The following is a 22725-nucleotide window of genomic DNA, read 5'->3' as shown; positions in this document are numbered from 1 at the left end:
CAAAATACTCTGTGACTTCCACTAATAAGTTAGAACCAAGGCTAAATGTAGCTCTGTCATCTCAGCAGGGTGCAACATTCTTCCTTGACACAAATTACGACTTACCTAATTAGACAGTGTCATGACATTTTGTGGTTTCAAAAAAGCAAAAAGGTGAGATTTTCCAATGAATTGCTGATAGTGTGCAAGACCAGTCTGTGCCAGCAAAGGTTTGGAATCTATTTAATATATTTGTCTAAATCAAATGTTTATTTTTTTTCCCAGACATATAGCCAATAGCACCATGAATAGAGAAACATACAGCTTATCCAGTATCTTTACAAATCATGTTATTTTTCACACTTGGGGACTGTTTGAAAATGTTCAAACTATTCATGTTAGAATCAGACAAAGAGTGTATATATTTATATATGTCAAACACGGGGATATTTACGTACGTGCCGTTTATGTCGCTTTTATGAGCTACTCCGACCAGGTGTCATCATCTAAAGTGGCACTTTGTGTGTAAAACGAGTATAAAACACAACTGGTGGTTTATCTAAATAGGCCTTAATGGCGGACAGAATGCGCGCGCCAAATTAGTCGCTAGTTTGGTTCAGGCAGTTTCAAGCAAAAGCCAAAGCAGTCTGTGTTAATCTGACGGAAAAAAAGGCTAAATGAGGAGGGTTGTATAAACACTACAATCTGATCACAAGTGAGAAGCATATGGTAGCCGAGCGGCCAGCGGCTAGTGCCAAAAGCTAGCACAACAGTTTAGCTCTTTACCCAGGGCTCCTTCTTGTCAAGCAGCACAAACAGATGGACTCAAACCACATCAGTCACAGAAGATCCAAAAAGTCATTTATTCATAACAACCTCTCCAATAGTTGCCCCTGCCAACGGGAATGGGAACAAAATTCCGTTATCAGTCATTGACATGTCTACTGGCGGTCATATCCGACTATCGTGACACCCAAACGCTGCATTAGGAATCTCGACCAGTCGGGATATAAATTAAAGAGCCGTGACACACAATTGGCATCAGATGTAGCGTCGCTGTTTGTTCTCTGAGGCAAACCATTGTAGTTGCCAAAAGAAGGATGGCGGGTCATACATGGGCCTCAAACCGTTCATCATTTCAAGTAAGACGGACAGTGACGAGTGAGGACGATCTCCTCATTTCTCAAATGTGTTTCTGCATCATGTGTGTGGCTTAACAACCGTTTTAAAAATATCACTTTTACCTGCAGTTCCAACAAAAGTCTTCAATTAACTTAAGTACTTCCATTTCACACATTTTCTTCTCAGGATAAGTTTTTTTTTTAATATGTGCAGACAACCATGTCATCTCAATGTTGTCTAATGAACAAAAAATAAAAATAAATGAGAGCTTTACTGTATATTAGTGCCTTTCTCAACCGGGTATTATTGAGTTGAAAAACATAGTGAGCAAATAGACCGCATGTTGGAAAGAAATGACAAACAAACAGTGTCTGAGAAAGATGTTCAAAGTGGATGCTGGCAGCTTGGAAAAGGGCTAAAAATAGTTGTTTTGATTTTGTTCAAACAATGTCACACAACTTTAAATGTCTCTCTGTGCACTTACAAAAGCGGTGGGATTTTTTAACGACGTGACAAGCATTTCCATCATGTAATTCCACTCCTCGCCTTCAGTTCAATTATCGCAATGATCTACATTTTCGCAAATGAGAGTTCGGATCAAGTTGTTCTTAATTTTACATCAGTGGCCTTTCATTGGGATGTGTTAATTATGTGAAACTCATAATACATTAGAACAAAAAACAAACCTGCCATTTATATTTTTGATGAGTATATAAACTTAAAAATCAGGGATTCCCCAGTTTTCAGGAGGAACTGATGCAGAATTAATATCCATAATAATTTCTGTTAGGCATTCTATGGAGTATTTCTTGTACATACACCTGGGTAATCAGACCAAAGGCACATTCATCCATTAATGCTAGACCACGTTGCCTTATTAGCATAATTAGCATATGCAAAGGCTTGATCTGAGCTCTGCGCATTAATAAGCTGATACTCTTGTTTGACTTGATGGCCATTGTCAAACAGGAGAAGTTGAGCTAAGCTCAGCTTTGTAGGCGGCAAGGAAGGTGGGAGGCGGGACGCTGGACTGACCCAGCGGGTGAGCAGAGGAAATCGACTGCGAATGGGCGGTGACCCCCACTGGACCTCTGACCCCAGGACTCTCAATTTAGGCATCACAAACTGATAACGCTTCTTCTGCGTACATCGCTCGCATTCAGCAAGTGTCCCGCAGGAACGGAGATTCATCTCGGACCACTCCCACCCCCGCTCGCTTTGCCTGGCAACAGAATGAAAGCAGATCCCCTTTGTGGTTTGAATTGTATTTGCATTCAGGTTTACTTTTCAACTATTCAGAATGAAACTTTTCCTTGAGATTACGCAATACTTGATCACAAATTGTGAGGGGAGGTGGGACAGTAAACGTATTGATCGTATTTTCACTCTTGGATGCACCACTTCATCAGCCAGCTGCCCAATCGCACTTGTCAATTACTGTCGCGGATCCTTGCCTCGGTGGAGTCGGTGGTGTAATTAATTAAAGTTTTGCTTCAGTAGACCCAGAAGGAATTGTGATTGTACGTGACTATTACAATTGTGGGTTGTGGCTGTGAACGCATCGATTTTCCAGGTGACTGTGTAATCTCTCCTCACTTCCGTGCGCCGGCTTTTGCTGACTCAGTCCTGCCATGCTGTGCTCGGGAGGTCAGAGGTTGCTGTAAGTAAGGCGGGGGAAGAAGAGGAGTGTGGCAGAAGTAGAAAGATCCTTCACCCCGGAAAGCTCGCAGCACTTCTACTTGCCCCTCGGACCGCCGACCGGTTGCCATCGACTCTCAACCTTGCTACTGGTGCACTCCGCTCGGATTGAGGTCGCCGTCTGAAGTCGGCAAAACCTCGGTTACATCAAGAGAGTCTGTTACGTTCTGCCGTGGAGGTTTCTGTTTGTTCTGGACTTGGTTGGATTATGATCTTTCTTTCATCCATGCTAAATTGCAAGATGTGTAACAGCATATTGATATGCAAATGCGGACAGGAAAAGCAGCTCGTGGGATGAGAGGCGGACTACTGGGACGGTCCAAGGCTGCGAGCGGGGATGAATTCATTGTTTCTTGGCATTTCTTGGTAGAAGGAAATGAGATGAGTTCTTCTTTTTTACTTTGTATATACAAATTTTTGGATTAGTATTCCTCTCAGCAGCGACCGAAGCTCTGCGGGAGGTCTCGGTCTGGTGATTAGGTCGAGAAGCTCAGCAGAAACCTCTTCAGAATTGGGTGGAAGTGCTCAAGGTTGCAGCTGGTCACTTGAATGATTTTCTTCTTGATATTTCAGATGCTTCATGTGTTGATTGTTTTCCTGTCTTTAGAGCTGTGGATTTGTTTTGACCATTTTTAATAACATGATGTATGTATATGCAGCTGATGGAATTATATGGATTGCTCCTTTAAATAAAATATAACTTCAATATTTGGATAACAATTTTGAGCATTTTTAAAAGTGAAATATTTTGTCTTCAATATTTTGGTTATTTTTAAATATTTTGTTACATTTCCATATTTTTAACAATTTCGTTTACATTTTAATGAATAAATGTTTAAAGTAATAGTCATTTTTTCAACAACGGATTTTCTACTAAAAATTAAACTGCATGAATGTACACACTAAACATAATACATCAAATATTACATATGGACTTTTTTCCCCAAAGGCCTGTGCTATGATAAATATTTTAGTTATTATCTTTTGATTTTTCTTTTCTTACTGTGATGGTGCTGCATCAAAGCATGGTCGTGCTAACACACACCCGCTTTGTTCTTCCAATACTTACAAAAAAGGAATTTATTTTCCTTCCAAACAAACCATGAACCTTATAAATGTGAATCAATCCTGGCAATGGACCAGCAGAAACAAAGGAGAGTAATCATTCGTAAGGGAGTCGCCATAAACTTGACTTATTGGACACGCGCGCGCCCAAAAAAGTAAAAATAGATACTGATAGGCAAGAGCAGAAATGCCAGTACAATTTTTTCAGGAGAAGACAGAAGCAGTTTGGATACAATGAGGAGGAATGTTGGAGTGGAAAAATGTCCTCAAGCAAAAAAAGGATCTGAAGGTACAGGCAAGGCGGAATGACCAGCGGGACACTTTCTAGTGGGGAAGGAAATAAAAAAACTCGCAAAATGTGAATATGAAACCTCTCTCCACAAAACTCTTCTTCTATTCTAATATAAACCTGGACCAAAATCTTAGCCACACTCAAAAACACTGACACCATTTTGTTTTTCAATTTGACCATAGTAAAATATGCAAATGAGATAAGGTGTTGCTCAGATAAATAAAACTCAACAATATTACTTGTGTTACAATTCATACCGAGTGAATGGGGCAATTAACGCAGAACAAAAAACTAAATCAATAAAACATGAACATGGCCTCCCACAACATGATGAGGCGACATTTAACCGTTGTCATTTGTCGCCGCTAACAAAACGCCGTCATGTTAGTGCTTATTTAGTATTCCTTGCAATCCTCATGAAAGCAGCAAACGAGATGCTGCAATGCAAATTCCATGGGAGGGAGTTAAAAAAAAAAAAAGGTAAAGAAGAAGAAGAAGAAGAAGAAGAAGAAAAAAAAGCCGCCCAAGGCTGTATTCCCACCTGGAGTGTTGCATAATTCACAAGTCGAGTGCGCCGCGGAATAAAAAACACGGGCGCTTTCTCTCTCGATCTCTCCAAGACAGACAACACGTAAATCTGACATGAGACATCCTCGGACTTCACGCCAGAAGTATTTTGTGTTGGAGGTGATTACGAATGCGGAAATGAGAGCGCGGCTGCATCGCAAACAACTCATCAGGGGTGTCGGAAGCGTAGATGCAAATGGCCGCTGCTGCTTTGCTGTTAATTGCCTCACAAATGACTCAGCCAGAAAGCGAGGTGGAGCGTGTCCAACCTCACACTTGACCTTTCCTTTAGCCTGGAAAAGATTGAATTGACAAGCACAATTTCTGTTGGTAGAATATGCTTGATAATGTCACAGAAAACAGTAGCAACCTGTTGTTTTTTTCTCAATTGCACAAAATGGCTGACTTCCTGTTCAATTTCAAGCATGGCGGTGTTGAATTTTGTGTTGGTCAGGGGACAGATTTCCTCAACGTACTTAGTTTTGAGTAGACTCCTAAGATACTTTGTAGTCACTGAAAATGGCAGGTTCAAATCAAAATGGCCGACTTCCTGTTCGACTTCCTGTCCTGTCTTGATGGACATGCCCAATGAATTTTGAGCAGCACCAAGGAGACCACTTGAAGAGTTTTTGGTCACTGATGGTGTCTTAACCACTCTTTGACTGAAACAAACAAACTCAAAACAAACAAGAATAAGAATCACTCACAAAAAGACAACAATTAACCACAAGGACTGCGGGGCAGCACCTCGTTCTATTGTCAGTGATATCGACGGAATTCTTTCAAAGTTCCATTTGCTCTAAGGTTGCGCTCCTGTGACTCCCGCGCAGCAATTAAGCCCATGCGTGGGAATTTTTTAATTGGATCAGCCGGCAATTATGAGAAATCCACCATACGTGCCAAGTAGAACAACTATTTCCATCCATTTATGTCCATCTAATGTGCTTGAACCTCGGTTACCTGTCAATTGTCAGATTAATTGTTTTGTACATGGAAGTAATGAGGATTAGAAAAAAATCTACCTTTTCAACATGAAATAGCAATTATGGCTTAAGCCTGACCAAATCTTGACTAAATCTTTGTCAAGGTAGTCTAGTTTTAACTAGTCTTGCTAATTGTTTATTGCTTGGTGAATCTGAAATCTGGTGAGGTCCATCAATGTCTCGATGGTTGTTCCGGCGAGATCCCGGTGGAAGCGCCCACGTCCATTCTCTCAATTTTGTTGTTCTGGCCAGCACTCATGAATCGACGCCGGCGTACGAGGCGCTGTTGCTAGGTAACCGCTTACTCCGTCGCGCACCTATCATAATTTTACATCACAACCGTATTGAGTGATCTTTAAGGGGCCACATTCAAATGTCGAAACAGCGCTTCAATGATAGGCTCGACTTCCAGCCCAAAGTGGTTGATTTTATTAGAAAGCAGAGTAATGCGGCGGCGGTTCTGAATGGATGGAGATAACCCGTCCAACTTGAGGCTTATCAGTTTTGCTTTCCCCTCGCATGACCCAGAAACCCTCAACTGAACCGCTCGCAGTAAATATTCTGCTTTGTAACCAAAACCTGCGGGGGGATTTCTAATTAGGCGAGCATGGAAGATGCGATGAAGAGGAGGAGAAGGAGGAGGCAAATGGCTGCAGAGGGATGAGAAAGACAGGGGGAAGAAAAAAAACAATACATGATGACAGCATGTCTGGGGAGTTATCAATTAATTATGGAAGCAACAATGAGGTTCGACTGGAGGCAGTGTCCGGAATAGTAAGCAGGGAGATGGACATAAAGGAGAGCACAAATTGTATTTTTTAAACAGTCAGACTGTTCAAAACTTTGCTAATTTGAATGAAAAATTTCTCCAAAATAAAGAACTTGAAAAGAAAACTCTGGCTGGAAACCAAAGATTTGAAAGCCTGACCCGCGGCAGTCTGGGTCAGCCGCTACGGCGCCGCTCATACGTGCCTCGACTCACCAGTAAAATCCCCTCCGGCCACGCTCTGAACGAGCCGCAACAACACGGCACTGAGACTCTCAGATGCGGGGAGGGAATAAGATGGGAAAACAAACATGTTTGTCAGAGTACACAACGACTTGTATTCGAGGCACAACACGGCAACGCCGTAACATTTCAAACACGTAGCTTAAATGGCCGCTCAGACTCGGGTTTGTGTGTTTGTACATATCTTCCCAAAAATCATACTTGCAAATGACAGCCGGGAGTTTCGGCGGAGTCGTGCAGGGAGGTGAAGCCGAGAGCGAGCGGCCCATCACGAACAAAGCCGTGCTTTCAGGTGCTGCTCTGTCGACGTCGATGTAGCATCCGGTAAGAAGTGTAGAGGCAAGTCCACAGTGAGCATGACGAAATCGACTCAAAGCCCGGGGAAGATCGCAAATCCTGTGCAAGAGCCGTCTCCCATCCAAGCTTTGTTAGTCTGATAGGGATGAATGATTATAAAATAATGAGTCTTGAGATTGTTTTTCCGTAATATTCCAAAATGTCAATTGTGATTTAGTATGCAACTATATTTTCATATTTTTTTAGCAACGGTAAGCAATGCATTAATCGATATTAAAAGTCAGTTTCCAGTTAGCTTAGCGCTTGCGAATGGGTACGAGGCAACACAGACAGATTTAAAACATGTACCGTAATTTTCGGACTATAAGTCATAGTCTGGGTGGGGGGGCGACTTTTCACTTTTTTGGGCATTTTATGGCTGGTGCGACTTATACTCCGGTGCGACTTATAGTCCGAAAATTACGGTAATACTAGATAAATATAATAATAATAGTAGATAAAGCGTTATATAAGTACAATTAGTAACCCGTTCGAGTTGATTCGGGACTCGCTGGTGAATCTGTTCAAAACTAGCAAACAATTTTTGGCAGCTAGGCCGGCCTCTGGTATTTAAGAACACTAATCTGAATTCACACAAGGCATGCGTCATGTTGTTCAGCAAAACTTTCGGTATGTTTTCCAATCATTTTTCTGACGGGCAGAGCAAAAAAAACAATAAAAGCTGGCAGAGTGCGTAGAACGGGAGCATGTAAGCAACTTGGAAAGAAAAGCACCGAGTGCTCCTGCAGTGAGCGGGCAGAGTGTTGTCGTCCCCGACAGCTAGCGGTCCGATTTGCAGTCGCGCAACGCTCCACTTTGACTCATCACCCCTCAAAAAAGCCTGCCACTCTTTGTTGACTCTCCGCAGGCCACCTCAAACCCCCCCCCCAACACCTCCACCGGACCTGAAAGTGACGCAAGTGTCAAGTTTCTCTAACTTTTAACGCTCGGTGAGTCACAAGAAAGTCTGATGTCCATCTGAATCGCAGATAAAAATAAGACGGAACAATTAGTTTTGTATATTTCTTTTCACAAATCTTCGTATCAATGAGGTATCCTTCCAAATCTGCAAATTGCTTTGAATTAATTCTTTATTATAAAAAATATAAATATATAAAAGCACAGATATAGTCAGGTTTCAATCTTCTGTAGTTTGAGTGCATCACTTTTTGACACAGCGTGAGATTTTCTAGAAAAGAGCCACTTAAAAAGCTGTCGACAAAAGCCCTCACTGCAGCAAAGTCAATCCAATTATTTTTCCAGGCGTGGGAACGATTATGACGTTCCTGAGGCAACCTTAATGAAATTAGCCGTTTGATTGGTGATTCCATGCCGAATTGTGTTCTGTCTCTGTCTCGTTAAGACGGCTAATGAAGCCGACGACTCGAGCGTGTCTTCCCCAGGTGCTAGCGCACTTTGAAAAATCCCGTTTTAGCCCCGTCGGTCAGGCGGTGGACGGCGGCGGCGGCGACACCGGCGTCAGGCCCGAGAAACGCAATCGGGTCAGCGGGAGGGCGAGCCGCGAGGGACGGCGTCGCCCGGCTCAATGGTCTGATGACGCAGCTAATTAAATGACACGGGGGGAGGGGGCGGGTTTAACTTTGCATGTGTGTGACTTACACACACATTGGGTTGAAGGAAGAAAAAAAACGGCTAGCGGGATTTTTATTACTGATGTCCACTGTTGCTTCAATGGTTACGCAGGCGCATTTATTCAGGAACATTGAACTCATTATTTCTGTTTTTATTGAACTAAGTGCTGCTCCAAGGTAAATGTAAATTTGCTCTGAGTCAATTTATGAATTTTACATGTTACTCAAGGCCCAATTTAGGCTATTCAAGTAAAAGCGGGAAAAAAGTACTGTGCAAAAAATACATCTCAATCAAACAACCAATCAAAATCACTAACACAGTTGACGTTACGTTAATTTACTTTTTTGTATCAACTGCAAAGGTTGAAGAGAGAAAAAAAAAAACACTGTATGATGTAAATCTAAATCGAGGCCATTTATAAACCAGACGCAACAAAGAGAGAGGTTGCCGGGGTTGGAGCACTTTGAATCATTTCTGAACATTGACGCAACTGTTGCTTCGAAATAAAATTAAAAAAAGCGGCAGAGTATAATAATCACCATAAAATAAGAGCAAATAACGTGGCTGAGGGCATGTTTCGAATGCTATTAAAGCAGATTTGTCCAGTAATTATACACGATCGAGGATAAGGTTTAATAAGGTGGGCTTTGGGATGAAAACAAGATGAATGAATGATCACATTTTGGAGCGTGCAGTTAATTAGATGAAGTAAGGAGACTTATTATTTACACCGAACACCGAAACTAATCTGGTGCATATGCTCTGTCCAAAAGCAAAGCCGCTTTTCACACGTTTGAATAGGGTCTGCCCGGGGTCATGAATAAACATGATTGGCCCTTATTAATAATGCATCTGCCGCTCTTTTCAGGAAATGCTGAATTGAAGATGTCCTGCTCTGTTCCTGGCCGCTAGTTACCCTAAAACCAAGACAATGACATGTCTTCGCAACTGCAAATGTTATCATAGCTTTTATTCTTTCAATAATCGTGTCCAAAGATGTACATTATAAAAGGAAGCAACAGACGTCCCTTTGTGTAGGCGTAAAAAGCAGGATTCTAGTTAATAATAAGACAAATAAGATACTCTAAAATACTTCCTTTCTTGTTTATTTTCTATCTACGGTCAGTTGTGGAATTACACTTATAAACCAAGTGACCTGAAAATGGGTAACTGTAAAATAAATGGAGCAGGGTTACTGTAACTGTATTATTATTATTATAGTTCAAATTTTTGCAAGAAGAAATCTGACCTTTTATTTGAAGAGCCTTCATGATTGGCAATGTTTGGTTGATGTCAACATGAATCCTCGCAAAGCCTTGCATGGGGAGAAGTGAGCTTTAAAAAAATAATAATAATAAAATTCAGTCGTGCTATAAACTGCCAACACTCACACGGGGAATTAACTAACTCATGTCGCGAGTTGGATCCGGAATCCCTAACAGGAAGAAAACAACCCCTCGCTCGCTTGCTGATTCTGATGGTTCAGAAGAAAAAAAAAGGAACCGTAAACAGGGCGAGGGTGAATTAGCTGAAACGCTAATAAACCAATCAATGCTTTTTTTTTTTTTGCTTTGTGGAAACTTTTTACTCAACCTGAGGAACAAACTATACTTATTTTTATTTCTTAACTTTAAAATGCTCCATGGCCTTCCCTCTTGTTGTTCCTTAGTAACATCTCAAGAGTGGTTGAGAAAAAACATTGAAGCCCGTATCTCACTAAGCAACGAGTTTTTCCACAAGTAGAAAACTGTTGGTATTTTGCCAGGATTCCGAAAACATTCCAAACCGTTTTCTTCTCACAAACATGTTCGAAATTTCTTTTGGACAAAACCAATGTGGCATTTTGGACTCACGTGTTACGACGTAACGCATTCCAGTGAAATGTGCCCCTTTTCCAGTAACTCATCAAACCACAGTTACCCTTCAAATGTCACAAAATATCACCACTTGAAAACCAACACAGGTGGATAGCGCCTGGCCTACACGGCGCTAGTCAAAGCTACAGCTATTATTGCAAGCAACGCACAGATGAACATAACACTCAAACTACTAACAAGGCCAAAAAACACAGCTTGATAGAACATTCACACGCACACTCACAAATTACCTTTACACACATCCATGCACAATAACACGTAACCATCCCACAGTTATACACCCACACAAAAGCACACGTTTCGACATAATCATCCTAACAGAAGCACACACACTCACTGACCCACACACTCACTTACTTAGACTATTATTTTTAACACGCAGAAAAACACATGGATACACATAACACTCCCACGGTTATTCAGTCAGACATGTGTGCACGCACTCATTTACACAAAATTACCAACACGCACACAAGGGCAGGAAATTACACAGATGGATTTCCTGTTCCGACAAACCTCCCCAGACTTCGGCAGCTGGCTAAGGTAAGAAACAGCAATCCGTGCCTTCGTTACAGCTCGGCTTGACGACTGTAATTGAGTCCTTCCTAGAGCTTCTCCACTTGGTCAGTCCAAAATGCTGCCGCTCGCATCCTAAGTGGAGCTTGTAACCTTTTGACTGACTATGTTGTTATGGTTTCATTGGTGTCTACTGTCTTTGTGGTTGTAGTGTTCTGTTATCTTTAAAGTGCTTTGTTACAGCTGCAGCTGTTGTAAAATATAAAGTAAGTCGTATTGTATTGTGTAGTAAGATATAACTTTCTTCACTGAGGATAAAGAATACGTTACTGTGAGTATTGTGATATTGTCTGTCTACATGTGTTGCTCCACCGCTATATGTATTAAAATTGTCTTTTATTGAACAGACATGCATCTAATGGATAGGTAGCAGCTATCATGTTCAAAAATGTTGGTGACCCCTGCTCAATGTTCTCTAAAGACAACATATAAATAAACAAAAATTGACGATCGTAATTATTTGAGAAAAAAAAAAACCACACTGATTGACTGCACGTGTGCACGTTCCAGCGGATTGTATAAGCGAAATGAGGCCATGTAACTCTTCAAAGATGAGCGTCCTGACAGCTTGAGGGCAAATCAGCAAGTGGGCAACACCGCTGATGAGGTTGTGTGCAAAAAAAAAGACATACACAGAGATCATTGCAGAGCACTAACACCCCCCAGTGGAACCGAGAAAGTATGAAAACACCTGTAGGCTCAAGCATGCCCGTCCGTCCGTGGCTGTGTGGACCGGTAAAGCCAGAAGTGGATGCTGGTGAGACGTTTTGATTGACAGCCCCCAAATTAATCCCGAGGTGGCGCAACAGCGGCGGCGGCATCATTTCACCTCATCTTCGCTCTCTGTGATCCCTCGGAGCGGCTGGCATCCCGTAAAAATTCTATGAGGTAGGTGGAGGGACGGGGAGGGGGAGACGGAGGCCCACTTCGCTCCATCGGCATTAGAAAAAAGGCTACAAAAAAGAGAGCAGTGATGGCAAAGGGGGAAGTGGGGGAGAGATGTGTAACGATGATAAATATGCATAATGTGGGCGTAAAAAATGTAAAATAGTTTATTTTAAAAGTAGCACAATCAAACTTCACTTGTCCCAAACAATGTTCAGCTCGCTAGCTAATCTGTGAAGTTATTTTACCTGTCTTTGAGGGGTTTGTGATGACGAATTAAGTGCTGACCACGTTGTCAGGTTGGTGGTTGATTGCAACTAGTCGCAAGTCAAATAGAGTCTGAGTGAAGTCATGTGACTAGTCCCCAATTTCTGTTTTTTTGACAAATTAAATTACCAACTATGCCCTCGACCTATTAATCAAATATCAACAATCTTAAAATTTGTACATTATATAATTACTGGGATTAATCAGTTATCAGAATTCCTCTAAAAATCTCATTATCGACATTTGTAAATGTGACATGAACTGAAAAGGAGAAAAAATGTCTGTGATCATGCTTGTAACTCAAAACAATTGTATGCTATTCTCTTTTTGACAGTAAAGTCGTTCTAAACAACTTGAAGCTTCCTTTTTTTTTTCTTGTTCAATCTGCCAAAATGTTGCCTATAGTGAAGTGAGTTGAGTTCACAGCTGTCATAGAGCTCTCGTATGTCTAATTTTTGCTAGAAAGTTTAAAACAATTAGACAAGACAGCTCGAAAAAATTTTTTTTTAAATGTGGTCAAGCTACAACCGTGGTAATTTAATTTCAGCAAGTATATTGTAGCATGCATACTAAGTAGATTCAAGCTAACTGGCTAATTACTGGCACGATTAAAAGTAGAAATAAAACAATCGAATGCGAGTTTTTTTTTTTCTTTACTTTTTCCATAACTATTTACACAAAAATGGGTAAAAACATTTTTTTTTTCCTCGCTCCTTTTTTTTCTTTTTCCAAATGACAGAAATATTGTATAAAATAAAAATATCAGCTTAGGGAGGGAGGGAAGGAAGGAGGTAGAAGGGGGGGGGGGGCAAAAAGTAGTCTAAGCATCTTTGTCAAAGTCCATTCATTGCTTATGTACATCAGTATTTATATTCTACAATTCCATACAGAGCAGACATTTTGCAAAGGTCAAAGTTCATCACTGAGGGCTGCAGGCCCGTAGGCCGAGCCGATGACGCTCACTAATTTGGGCATGGCTAGAATGACAACACGGGGTTGGTTGGTGTTTGGGGCGATTGGGGGGGGGGGGGGGGGGGTTATAAATATTTGTGTACGGTTGGGCAGGTGGCTGGATATACAGAAAGCATGTTTCAAAACAAATCAATTTTCCTTACCTAAAAAGAAACATTCATTCACCCGTGATGCTTACGAGGAAATGGGAAGCTTGAGAACAGCCAGAATCAAACCCAGAACTCCTGCCTGCGAGGCAAACATGCGATCCACAAGCTCAGTCATTTCGCACACAGATGAATTCATACATCACAATTCAGCCAGTCAGTCAGTTCGGCTGAGTGACTTAAACGACGACGCCAGTGAGTGAGTGAGTGAGTGGCTAAAATGCCCTGTGGTCCATTTCTGCCGACAGTATGTCCAGCCGCTGTGCTGTCCAATGACATAATCAAGATTTTAGACGCTACAATAAAAAAAGAGATAATTAAATAAAAATATGATTCGCATTAAAAAAAAAAAAAAAAAAACTGCACACAGTAATTCACATCTGCAAGGTTAAAATTCATTGTGAGACTATGCACTGCGTTGTTGGATTTAAATAAGCTAAAACACACTCACGGGCGCTAAAAGATCTCCGGGATGAGACATTGTCACTTAATAAAGAGCCCCGCTTCCATTCAAAGCTGATGCAGAAATCGTAAAATTCAAAGAAAAAGGCCCTCAAAAGGAGAATGAAGAAAAAGGGCAATGTGAGAACATAAAACTCCAAAATGGATTAAGACTTGCCCCCCCTTGACATTCTGCTGCAAATATGAGCCAGTGAAGGCATTGAGACATCCTTGCGACATGCATCAAAGTGGTGGTGAGCAAATTGACTCTTGGCTTTCGATGTGGAAAATAGAAGAAAGAAAAAAAAAAAAAAAGGGGGGGGGGGGGAAAGACCCTCTGGGAAATTGGTAAATGTTGCCTCTTCTTGACGTTTCCGCCACCGTGAACGTTGACGGCGAGCGCTGGCTTTGGTTCAGTTGTGTGTGCAGGTCGCCCGGCGCGCCCCCCCCTCCCACTGCCCCGTGGTTCCGGCCAGATACCCCCCCCGACACGCCCCCTTGGGCGTGCGGTCGGCGCGTCAGTCTTAGGCTCTGCTGTTAGCAGTGCTCCAGATAGTCGATGACCCGGGAGATGGACTTCTGCCCTGTGGTGCCAACCGCACACTGAAAGACACAAGCCGCACAGATTGAGACGAGAACTTGTGAGAAGTTGGATGGAATTGTAACCCCACTGAATCGAATCGGAACACTATCGTCTTTCGATGACTACCTCATTTAAAATCGCTCCTCGGGTACTCACCGTGAGGTTCATGAAGCTCAGGAACTTCTTGAGCATCTCTGTCATGATGGAGAAGTCTCCTTTGGGGAGGTGTTGTCTCACAGTAGTCACGTTTACCTGCCGGACGACAGAGAGGCGGCTTGGATTTAAGAGGTTCTACAGATTGTGCAGACAACTCCTGAGTGTTCATACCTGGCTGCCTTGGCAGAGGCAGCCCAGCAGCAGAGCCGTGTAGGAGGCCACAATGCTGTCCTCCATGTGCTTGCCAGCGTGTTGCAAAGCTTCAGAAAAGCAGAGTGGGGGCAAAAAATGGTTAGCATCACTTCAGCACAGAGATTGAAAAACATCTCCCAAGCTACCTTTGTTTAGGTCCAACTCTTCGTCCTCCTCCTCTTTCTTTGGATTCTCCGCTGCGGGCTGGTTGTCATTGGGCTCGGCCGCCACCCACTGGATTTCGCCCATGGTCTCCTTCCATTCACCGCTCTGGTCCTGGGGCTTGGGCGCCTCGCTGATCAGGTCGTCCGTTCTGGCCTCGGCCAAGATGGCAGCGCGCTCTCGCTCCAGGAAGAGCTGGGAAGAGAAGAGGCGTTAAACACAGTCTTTTTTTAAGGCAATGATTATTTTTCCTACCTCGACCAGGGCAGCCAAAGCACCAGAGGCCTCGGGCTTCTCCGCTCCGTCTTCCTGAGTCTCGGCCGCGCTCGGCGGTGGCGCAGGCTCGGCCGACGCGCCCGCTTGCGTCGGGTCGGCCGGCTGTGTCAGACTGTCCTCCAGACAGAAGTGGTCCATGTTGAACTCCATGTCCACCAGATAGTGGCGGTTCCTGGAGCTGTACTCGACCAAATTGATGAGCAGGCCCAGACCCTGACCGGAGAAGCAGAGCATGTGAATTACATAAAAATATATATAAGGCAATAAAATGATTTACAAAATTTGAAGCGCCTTACCAGCACTCGCACGTCAAAGCGTTGTTCCTGCGGGATGTAGCGCGGAACCCGGAGAACACAGTTTAGCGCCGTGACAATGAGCTGATCCTGCTCGCCCGTCTTGGTGCTTCCCCACTCTGAAGACAATTAAAAAAAAATGTGAACTCGATTTTTCAAGTCCAAAACAAGCAAACAGAGGCTTCGCTCTTTGAACACGCAGTAAATGATTTACCATTGTCATGCGTGAGGTTCAGCAGGACGCCGATGACGGCCCTCATGCAGTCCTCCACCGCCTTGCCCACGTTGCTGCAGCTCCAGTGCGGCAGCGCGGCGTCGCCCGCCTCCGCGCAGATGTTGTTCAGCGCCCTGCTATAGCGCTGGATCATGTCCTCGCAGTGGCGCAGCGCTCTGAACACACGCACAAACGTCTGCAAAGGATCCTCATGGAAACACGACGGCGCGTTCAACGGCTCTGCTCCTCACCTTGCCGAGGAGACGATGAGCTGCGAGTCCTTGTAGGCAATTAAGTAACCCTGGTTTTCCGGATTCTGCACGGTCACCTGTTGGCCCCCCCCCCCCCAGAGGTCAAAGAAAGGAACTACAAGCCAAGCGAGTAAGCGTGATTTCGGCGCTCAGTTTGGGCCTTGAGGACGAAAGCCGCCACTTACGCTTTCAAGCACTCTCAAACATCGCTCAGCTCCCCATAAAGACGCCACCAGGTTCTCCTTGTCGTCCTCTTCGCTCAGGTTTTGCACGCACTCTTTCACTGCGCAAACGACACCATGAAGAATGAGACCGGCATGTCTGACAAGTCACAACTCTTAAAGAGGATTTACAAGCTCCTGTGTGATTGGGGGTACCTTTGTCGACAATGTGGTCCAAACCTCCAAGGAGTCGCAGCTCTTCCTTGAACCAATCGCCTGCTCTTTTGGACGTCAGAGAGAGCAGTGTCTCCATGGCAAGGTGCCCCGTCTACAATAAAAATAATAATAAAATCCGCCCACGACCTTGACTTTGTCTGGCGTCATTCCCAAGGCCAGCCCCCAACCCACCGTGATGTTTTCCAGGTCCAAGTGTTTGTTGTGCACAGTTTCGCACAGCTTGCGGATCTTCTCCTTGACCTTGGCCACCTCCTTGGCGGTCAGCTGGTCTTGATGAGCCGAGTAGTCCTGGTCCAGCTCCAGCAGCTTGATCATAAGCTCCAGGCAGGAGCGGTCCAGGTCCATGTTGAGACGGTCACGGCTCAGGATATACATGAGCGCCGCCGTGCACAAGGCGAGGTTCTGATTGGTCAAACAAAAGGCGAGTGAGCGCAGGAACCTGCGGCGGGGTCCAAATCATTTGGGGACTTGCTACGGACCGGGTGCTGCGACGAGTCGCTGAGCATTTTGAAGACCTGCGCCACCTTGCCTCTTGCCCGGAGATGCATCCTGAAGCTGGGCATGGCACAGCGGGTGGCCAGGCTGATTATACTGACGCACAAACACACACACAGAGTAAGGACATGGATTCATCTTCCAACCTTTGACAAAATACCGCATGCTCGGGACAAAGTTCAGGTTACCAAAATTGATCTGTTATCAGCCATCAATTCTAAAGAAGCTTTATATTGGTTTGATCATGTAAGCATTCTTCTATCTGATTGTGAAATTTAAAAAAAAAAAAAGGCACAACATTTTCCTCAGAGCAACTGTTGACATTTTCCTCATCTTCCCAACATGAATCATAATGAGAACATATAAACAACCATGCAGGGGGAGAAGTGTATATTTTTTTGTGCTCCTTTCCAAAGCTCAGAACAATTTTCATCCCGAAAAACCTTTTGAGGAGGAAAAAAAAAAAAGGCATGGCGCGTTTCCAAGATGCGCTGAGGCAGCAAGCTACGAGGTTGTGAGCTTTGGTGGGTAGCGGCGCTCGCTAATACGCGCCGACGCGGACAAATGTTAACCGACAAGCCCTTGCAGCGTTCAATCAACGTAATGAGCTACTTGGCACTCATAATATACAACCAACAGGAGCATGGATGTGTCGCAGGAGCGCTGAGGGGAGGAAGAAGAGGGGAAAAAAAACATCTCCGTGAAGGCCAACGAAGCGTTTCCCCTGGCTCACCTAAGGCATCTGGTGTTGAGCGGCTGGCTGCTCTTCAATCCCGTCTCCAGGTACTCAAAGTCGTCGGTGAACTCTTGGTTCTCGCCAAACTCCACCACGTCGTTGAAGTGCTTGACGTGCTGCACCACCGTGTACAGCTGGGAGAAGGCAAAATACATTGGCTTTGTGACACGCAGGTCATTGTTTCCATCATCAATCCAAGTATCAGAATATCAAACCTGATTTTTAGTCAAAGTTGAGATATCAAGTGCTGTCAACTCACCTCCTTGTGCTCCTTCCTGCACTTGAGAGCCGTGACAATATCCTGGTAGGGTCGCGTGGGGATGGTTTCTGATTTAATGACTTTGGGCGGGGGCGGAGGGGCTTTGAACACGCCGTCATCTTTACGGGAGTCGCCGTCCTTGCCGCCGCTCGATAAGACGGCCTGGGGAGGAGGAAGCGACAAAGACAAACGGGGCTCAGGCGGCGGCCGCAAAATCTATCTAATGACACGTCCTGACAATTTAACGCGGCCGAATAGTCGGATAAGCGCACAAGTCCTTAATAAGTACTTTTAGCAGATGAGGTGGTGCAAAGTTGAGGGCAACTTTTGCAAATGGCTGTTGACAAAGTGCAATTTGCTAGTCCCCGAACAAACATTGACTTGCGTGGGGGGGGGGGGGGGGGGAGGAGGAGGGAGATTAAAACACGGCATTTTTGCAAATGCAAGTTCACTGTCGGGGCAAACAATTCCACTTGAAGCAAAAGAGACTAATTAGAGCAATTAGAAGCAGAGGCGTTGACTACGGAGAGACCAATAAACAATATTCCGCCTTGTGCTCCTCGACGGGGAATTGCGTAACAAATGCTAATGATTCTGCGACGCGTCGTGCATTGTGCGCTCAACAAAGACACGCCGCGTCTCCATCATGTCATCGGCGCTCCTAAACGCCCTGTGGTTAATCCTCGACGTGGCAAAAATGAGAGCCGGATGGCATTTGTTGAGCGGCGGGGAGGCGGAGCCTTACCGGGGCTGTTTGGGCTCGGGAGAGGGGCGGCGTGGGGATTTCTTCGGACTCGGGCTGGTTCCAGTGGCGAGCGTTGTACACCGCTTTTGCAGGGGACTGAAAAAGGAGAATTGGACAGTTTGTTTGGTCGGGACATGAAAATATTAAAGTGCAACTGGAAACCCTCAAACGCCCTTCGACAGTTTATGTGCGTTTGAAAACGAGCGGATGGTGTGAAACTGTCAAGCTGTTTGATGATTTCAGATTGTCACATCTTGCAGGTGGCTCGATAAACACGGTTACACTCTTTTCGAAAGCAGAAAGTTTTCCTTATTCGATTTCAAAAGTAGCACCAACAACGGCGCTGTTGCAAAGAAGCCCGTGAAAGAAATTCAGACTTCCCGCTTGTTTAAATAAAGCACCGCAGCATGGAACAGAAGCACGCTGTAAACCAACACATGAATATTGCACAACGCAGCAGCGGGCCTGTGATGGTGACGGCGGCGCCGAACAAAAATGTGCCGCCGCCCCCCCCACACCCCGAGCGTCACAAAGCACTTCCTGAAAATGACAAAGAGTCCTTTGCAATTACATAACACAACAGCACAGTGGGGTTTTCGAAAGTGCATGAGACACGCAGAGAAAAGAAAAACACAGCAAGATGGAGCACAAGCAACAAGCCAAAGCCAATATGGAGCATAGTCAAGATAAACAGGCGTGACTGCAAAAGCACCGCGGCAAACTGGAGCAGAATGATTCGGATGAGTCCGGCCGTGAGATGACGTGAGCAACACAACGCGCACGCTTAACCTTGCTCGACATCAAGCTGCGACGGGTTTGAGTCGCGCCCTCGCTAATGAGACGTTACGGCATCGAGACTCGCTGACCTTTTTGGGCCCGCTGAAAATCTTCTTGAACCCGCCGCCGAGGTCCTTGGACTTTTCGCTTTGCTTCCCTGAGCGTCCTTTTTGGCCCTCGCTGCCGCCTGGGCTGGAGTCGTCGCAGAAGTCAAAATTGTCTGCGGGAGGAACAACAACGATGATGGCGAATGGCAACAAGCGCAGTCACGTGACCTTCGCCCCCAGTCACACATTATCTGCTGTGGAGTAAAAACAGACTGAAAAACTTGGTAGGGTGCGACCAACTAATTTGCCGGCATATTTAAGACAAATTTTCACCGATTAGTCTCTTCTCACGAGTTAAGTTTAGCGTAACCGCAGAGCAGGAAAAAAGAAAAAATGCCCGCCATGTGCTCGGCCTTCTTTCCATCGTGATGAATTTGAAGTGGCATTTGACCTGTATTGCTGCTGGCCTGGCTGTCCTGGGAATCACTGGTGTGGGGGCTGTCCACGCCGGAGCCCAGTGCGACCAAGGCCGCCGCCGCCTTCCTGGCCTTCTTCTCCTTGACGTGGTTGTCGTCGTCGTCGTCGCTATCGCTCTCGCTGAGGTCGTCGAATCCAAAGTACTTGATCTTGTAGCTGCTCTTGCCCCCGCCGGAGCTTTCGGAAGCCTCGTCGCCGCCCGGGGCTTCCTCGTCCCCAAAGCCAAAGAACTCCAGCTTGGACTCGGCTTTGGTCTTCTTGGTCTTGACCAAGGCGGTTCTGAACCAAAAGGATTATTTCATTGCAGCAACACTTTGTTTTATCATTTTGACATCCCCAACCAACTCACCTTGTAGGTTTAGGCTGCACATCCGACTTCTTCCTCATCTGTCCCGCATCTCCGAGGTCGGCGGGCGTGGCTGGCGCCACCAGCTCTTCGGCGCTGCGCTCGATGGAGTCCTGGATGGTGACGTTGCACACCGACACGCAGGAGGGGTGCAAGACCGTGTAGTCGCGGAGCCTCCCACCTCCTCTGCCCGCCGGCTTGGCCGCCGGCTTGGCTGCCGCCTTTGCGTTGACGCCGCTGTTGCTCGCAGAGGCGACTACACTGTTGGGCTTCTGGCCGGCGCTCTCCACTTCGGGGGCCGCGTCGGCGTCGTCTTCGGGGAATAATTTGCTCGAGCGACAACGCGACTGGTATTTCTTGCAGTTTGAAGCTCTGAGGGTGAACGGGGAAGGAGGGATGTTGTCCACCGGACGAGGCTCCTCCTCTGGACTTTCTTCTGACGGTGGGGCGACATCATTCGACGAGGCGGTCCGGAATTCTGCGCTGCCCCCCGACACACTGGCGGTGGGTTGAGGAGCAAAGCCGATCCTTTGGGTCCCTGAGGAATTGTGAGCGGCCGTTTTTGACAAAGACGACGCGGACGCCGGCAGCCGGCTGCTCTCCGGCGCATTTTTCAGCCACGGCTTGTTATTTTCAAAAACCTTTGCGTCAACTGCTGGCTTGCCTGCGAACAGAACGTAAAGCAATATTACGATAATAAATTCACACAGACAACTAAACTGATCACATTCGTAGACTTGCGCGCAAGTGTAAATAAAGTGCGAGCACAAAAACGGGCGAACACGCGACCGGGTTCTTTAGTGTCCTTACTTGGAATTTTGTACGACGCACTCGTTGTGGTGTGCGCAGAAGTCGTCACGGCAGGTACGTTTTCAACGGCCGTCTCGCTCGCGCCGCCCTCACCGACACTCACAGGTTCATCGTCGCTGTCGAACCCAAATGGGTCGTCCCCGCTGTCGCTGTCCTCCATTCGGGGCCTCTTGGACGGCTCTTCTGATTTCGCAGGAGGCCTTTTGCCCCCCAGCTGGGCCTTGTAGGTGGTTTCGCCCCATTTGGTGGTCAAGGTGGGCTTTCTGTTGGAGAAGACTTCTTCGAACTTGGAATTGGCCTCGCCTCCCTTGCGGTTGTATGTTTTACCAAATCTGGATGTCATAGTGCTCGCTTTATGTTACATATTACCTGTGACCTGAAACAGAAGGACAACAACAATCAGGTTTGTAAATAAAAATATCCGGCCACGGACACAATTCTCATCACCACCAAATGTGCTTCAACTGCAAAATGTCAGCTTTAATTTGAGGGCATTTACATTCCGATCATGGGAATGGTGTAAGATTGCAACACAAAGGGAACCAATTGGCAATCGGACAAATGGCTGCTCAGCAGTTCCGTGGCTAGGTCAGTATGTATCGCTACCAAAGAAACTGGTTCTTTTGTATTTGATAATGATGCAGACAAAAGCATGACTGATTGGGTATTTCAGTTTTTGGCAACAGTATGTGCTCGTATTCGGTCGAATGCTTCACACCTCATTTCTATATCACTTCACTGTTGTCCACTATTCTATTGCCGTATCTATGATCTTAAAGCGATAAAAGTAAGCCTAGCTAGACTGCTAACATTGACAGCTTTGAACACGTTTCCGTTACTCGTCTGACGGCCGAAACAATTAATACACGTTAATTAGATGCAGTTATAACACATTAACTTCGTCCCGACGCGCACCTATCGCTGAAATTAACTTTGATGCGGCTAAAAATGCGGCGATGCTCCGTGCGGGCCATCGGGTTGTAAAGTTCACATAAAGTTAGCTGATCGCTCTTAGCATTAAATGCTAACAGCTAGTTTACATTTCGTATCTAACCGCGTGAAACATTGGGGATGGTGAAAATAACAATAAAATGATACAAAACAAAAGATAAAAAATCATTTTAAACGCAAAACATATTATTAAAATATTCAGTTTGCCAAGTGCTCTATGTTACCTTTCAACTCCGGAGAAGGCTTGTTTGTTAGCCAGCCGGCTAGGCCTGATCCCCCCAAACCAAGCGCGTAAAGTCCGACCCGCAGAGTGCAAACAACGGCGGAAACGCGGGCCCCGCACGGTAAGCGGTCCCGATGAATCACCGGTGGGCGAATAAACTAAGATCGCGTGTTCAAACGTGGTCTAAATATAGTGGATAATCCCGACTTTCGCATTTTGGAGCGCCACTGGCCGCCATTGAAACATCCCCTCCCCTCCTTGCTTTGCTCTGGCCACAACAGACACGGAATGCCAGGCTCCGACTGGATGTAGCCAATCAGTAGCGCGGGTATTTTCTCGCGATGCAGTGAAGTCGAATCTGATTGGTTGGAAGGTAAATTCCAATTCATAAATAGACGATAGGGTACGCTAGAGGACCGTAAAAAAATGAAATTGAGTTTATATTAATTTTAATTTATTTAGCTGATGAAGCAATTCTGCTTGACACCCTGGGTTAGTGTTGAAAATATTTTACCATCACGCCTTA

At 45.3% G+C, this 22725-nt stretch overlaps 1 protein-coding gene across 1 annotated transcript; it reads right to left on the bottom strand.

Moving 5' to 3' along the window:
• Positions 1–12885: 12885 nt before the first annotated feature.
• On the bottom strand, positions 12886–22489 carry LOC133158236 (wings apart-like protein homolog). The gene is made up of 20 exons (XM_061285275.1): positions 22201–22489; positions 21026–21401; positions 20219–20879; positions 19844–20148; positions 19435–19565; positions 18569–18664; positions 17824–17985; positions 17562–17698; positions 16813–16924; positions 16505–16735; positions 16313–16424; positions 16121–16218; positions 15936–16012; positions 15685–15860; positions 15474–15589; positions 15157–15390; positions 14886–15096; positions 14719–14807; positions 14548–14643; positions 12886–14411 (listed from the first exon to the last, which is right to left on the bottom strand). The coding sequence occupies exons 2-20, from the start codon at positions 21366–21368 to the stop codon at positions 14346–14348; spliced, it is 3453 nt and encodes a 1150-aa protein (XP_061141259.1). The 5' UTR covers positions 21369–21401; positions 22201–22489; the 3' UTR covers positions 12886–14345.
• Between the last annotated feature and the right edge of the window lie 236 nt (positions 22490–22725).

Source organism: Syngnathus typhle, linkage group LG8 (assembly GCF_033458585.1).
Source record: "Syngnathus typhle isolate RoL2023-S1 ecotype Sweden linkage group LG8, RoL_Styp_1.0, whole genome shotgun sequence".
Taxonomy (NCBI): domain Eukaryota; kingdom Metazoa; phylum Chordata; class Actinopteri; order Syngnathiformes; family Syngnathidae; genus Syngnathus; species Syngnathus typhle.
Note: the sequence above shows the minus strand (reverse complement) of the source record. Positions and strands in the feature narration are given on the sequence as shown.

Coding starts and splice junctions, on each gene's coding strand:
- LOC133158236 (XM_061285275.1), bottom strand. CDS start 21,368: ATGACATCCAGATTTGGTAAAACATACAACCGCAAGGGAGGCGAGGCC. Junction 20,880..21,025: donor TGCGTCGTACAAAATTCCAA/GTAAGGACACTA, acceptor TTCTGTTCGCAG/GCAAGCCAGCAGTTGACGCA. Junction 15,391..15,473: donor GCTTTGACGTGCGAGTGCTG/GTAAGGCGCTTC, acceptor TTCTCCGGTCAG/GGTCTGGGCCTGCTCATCAA.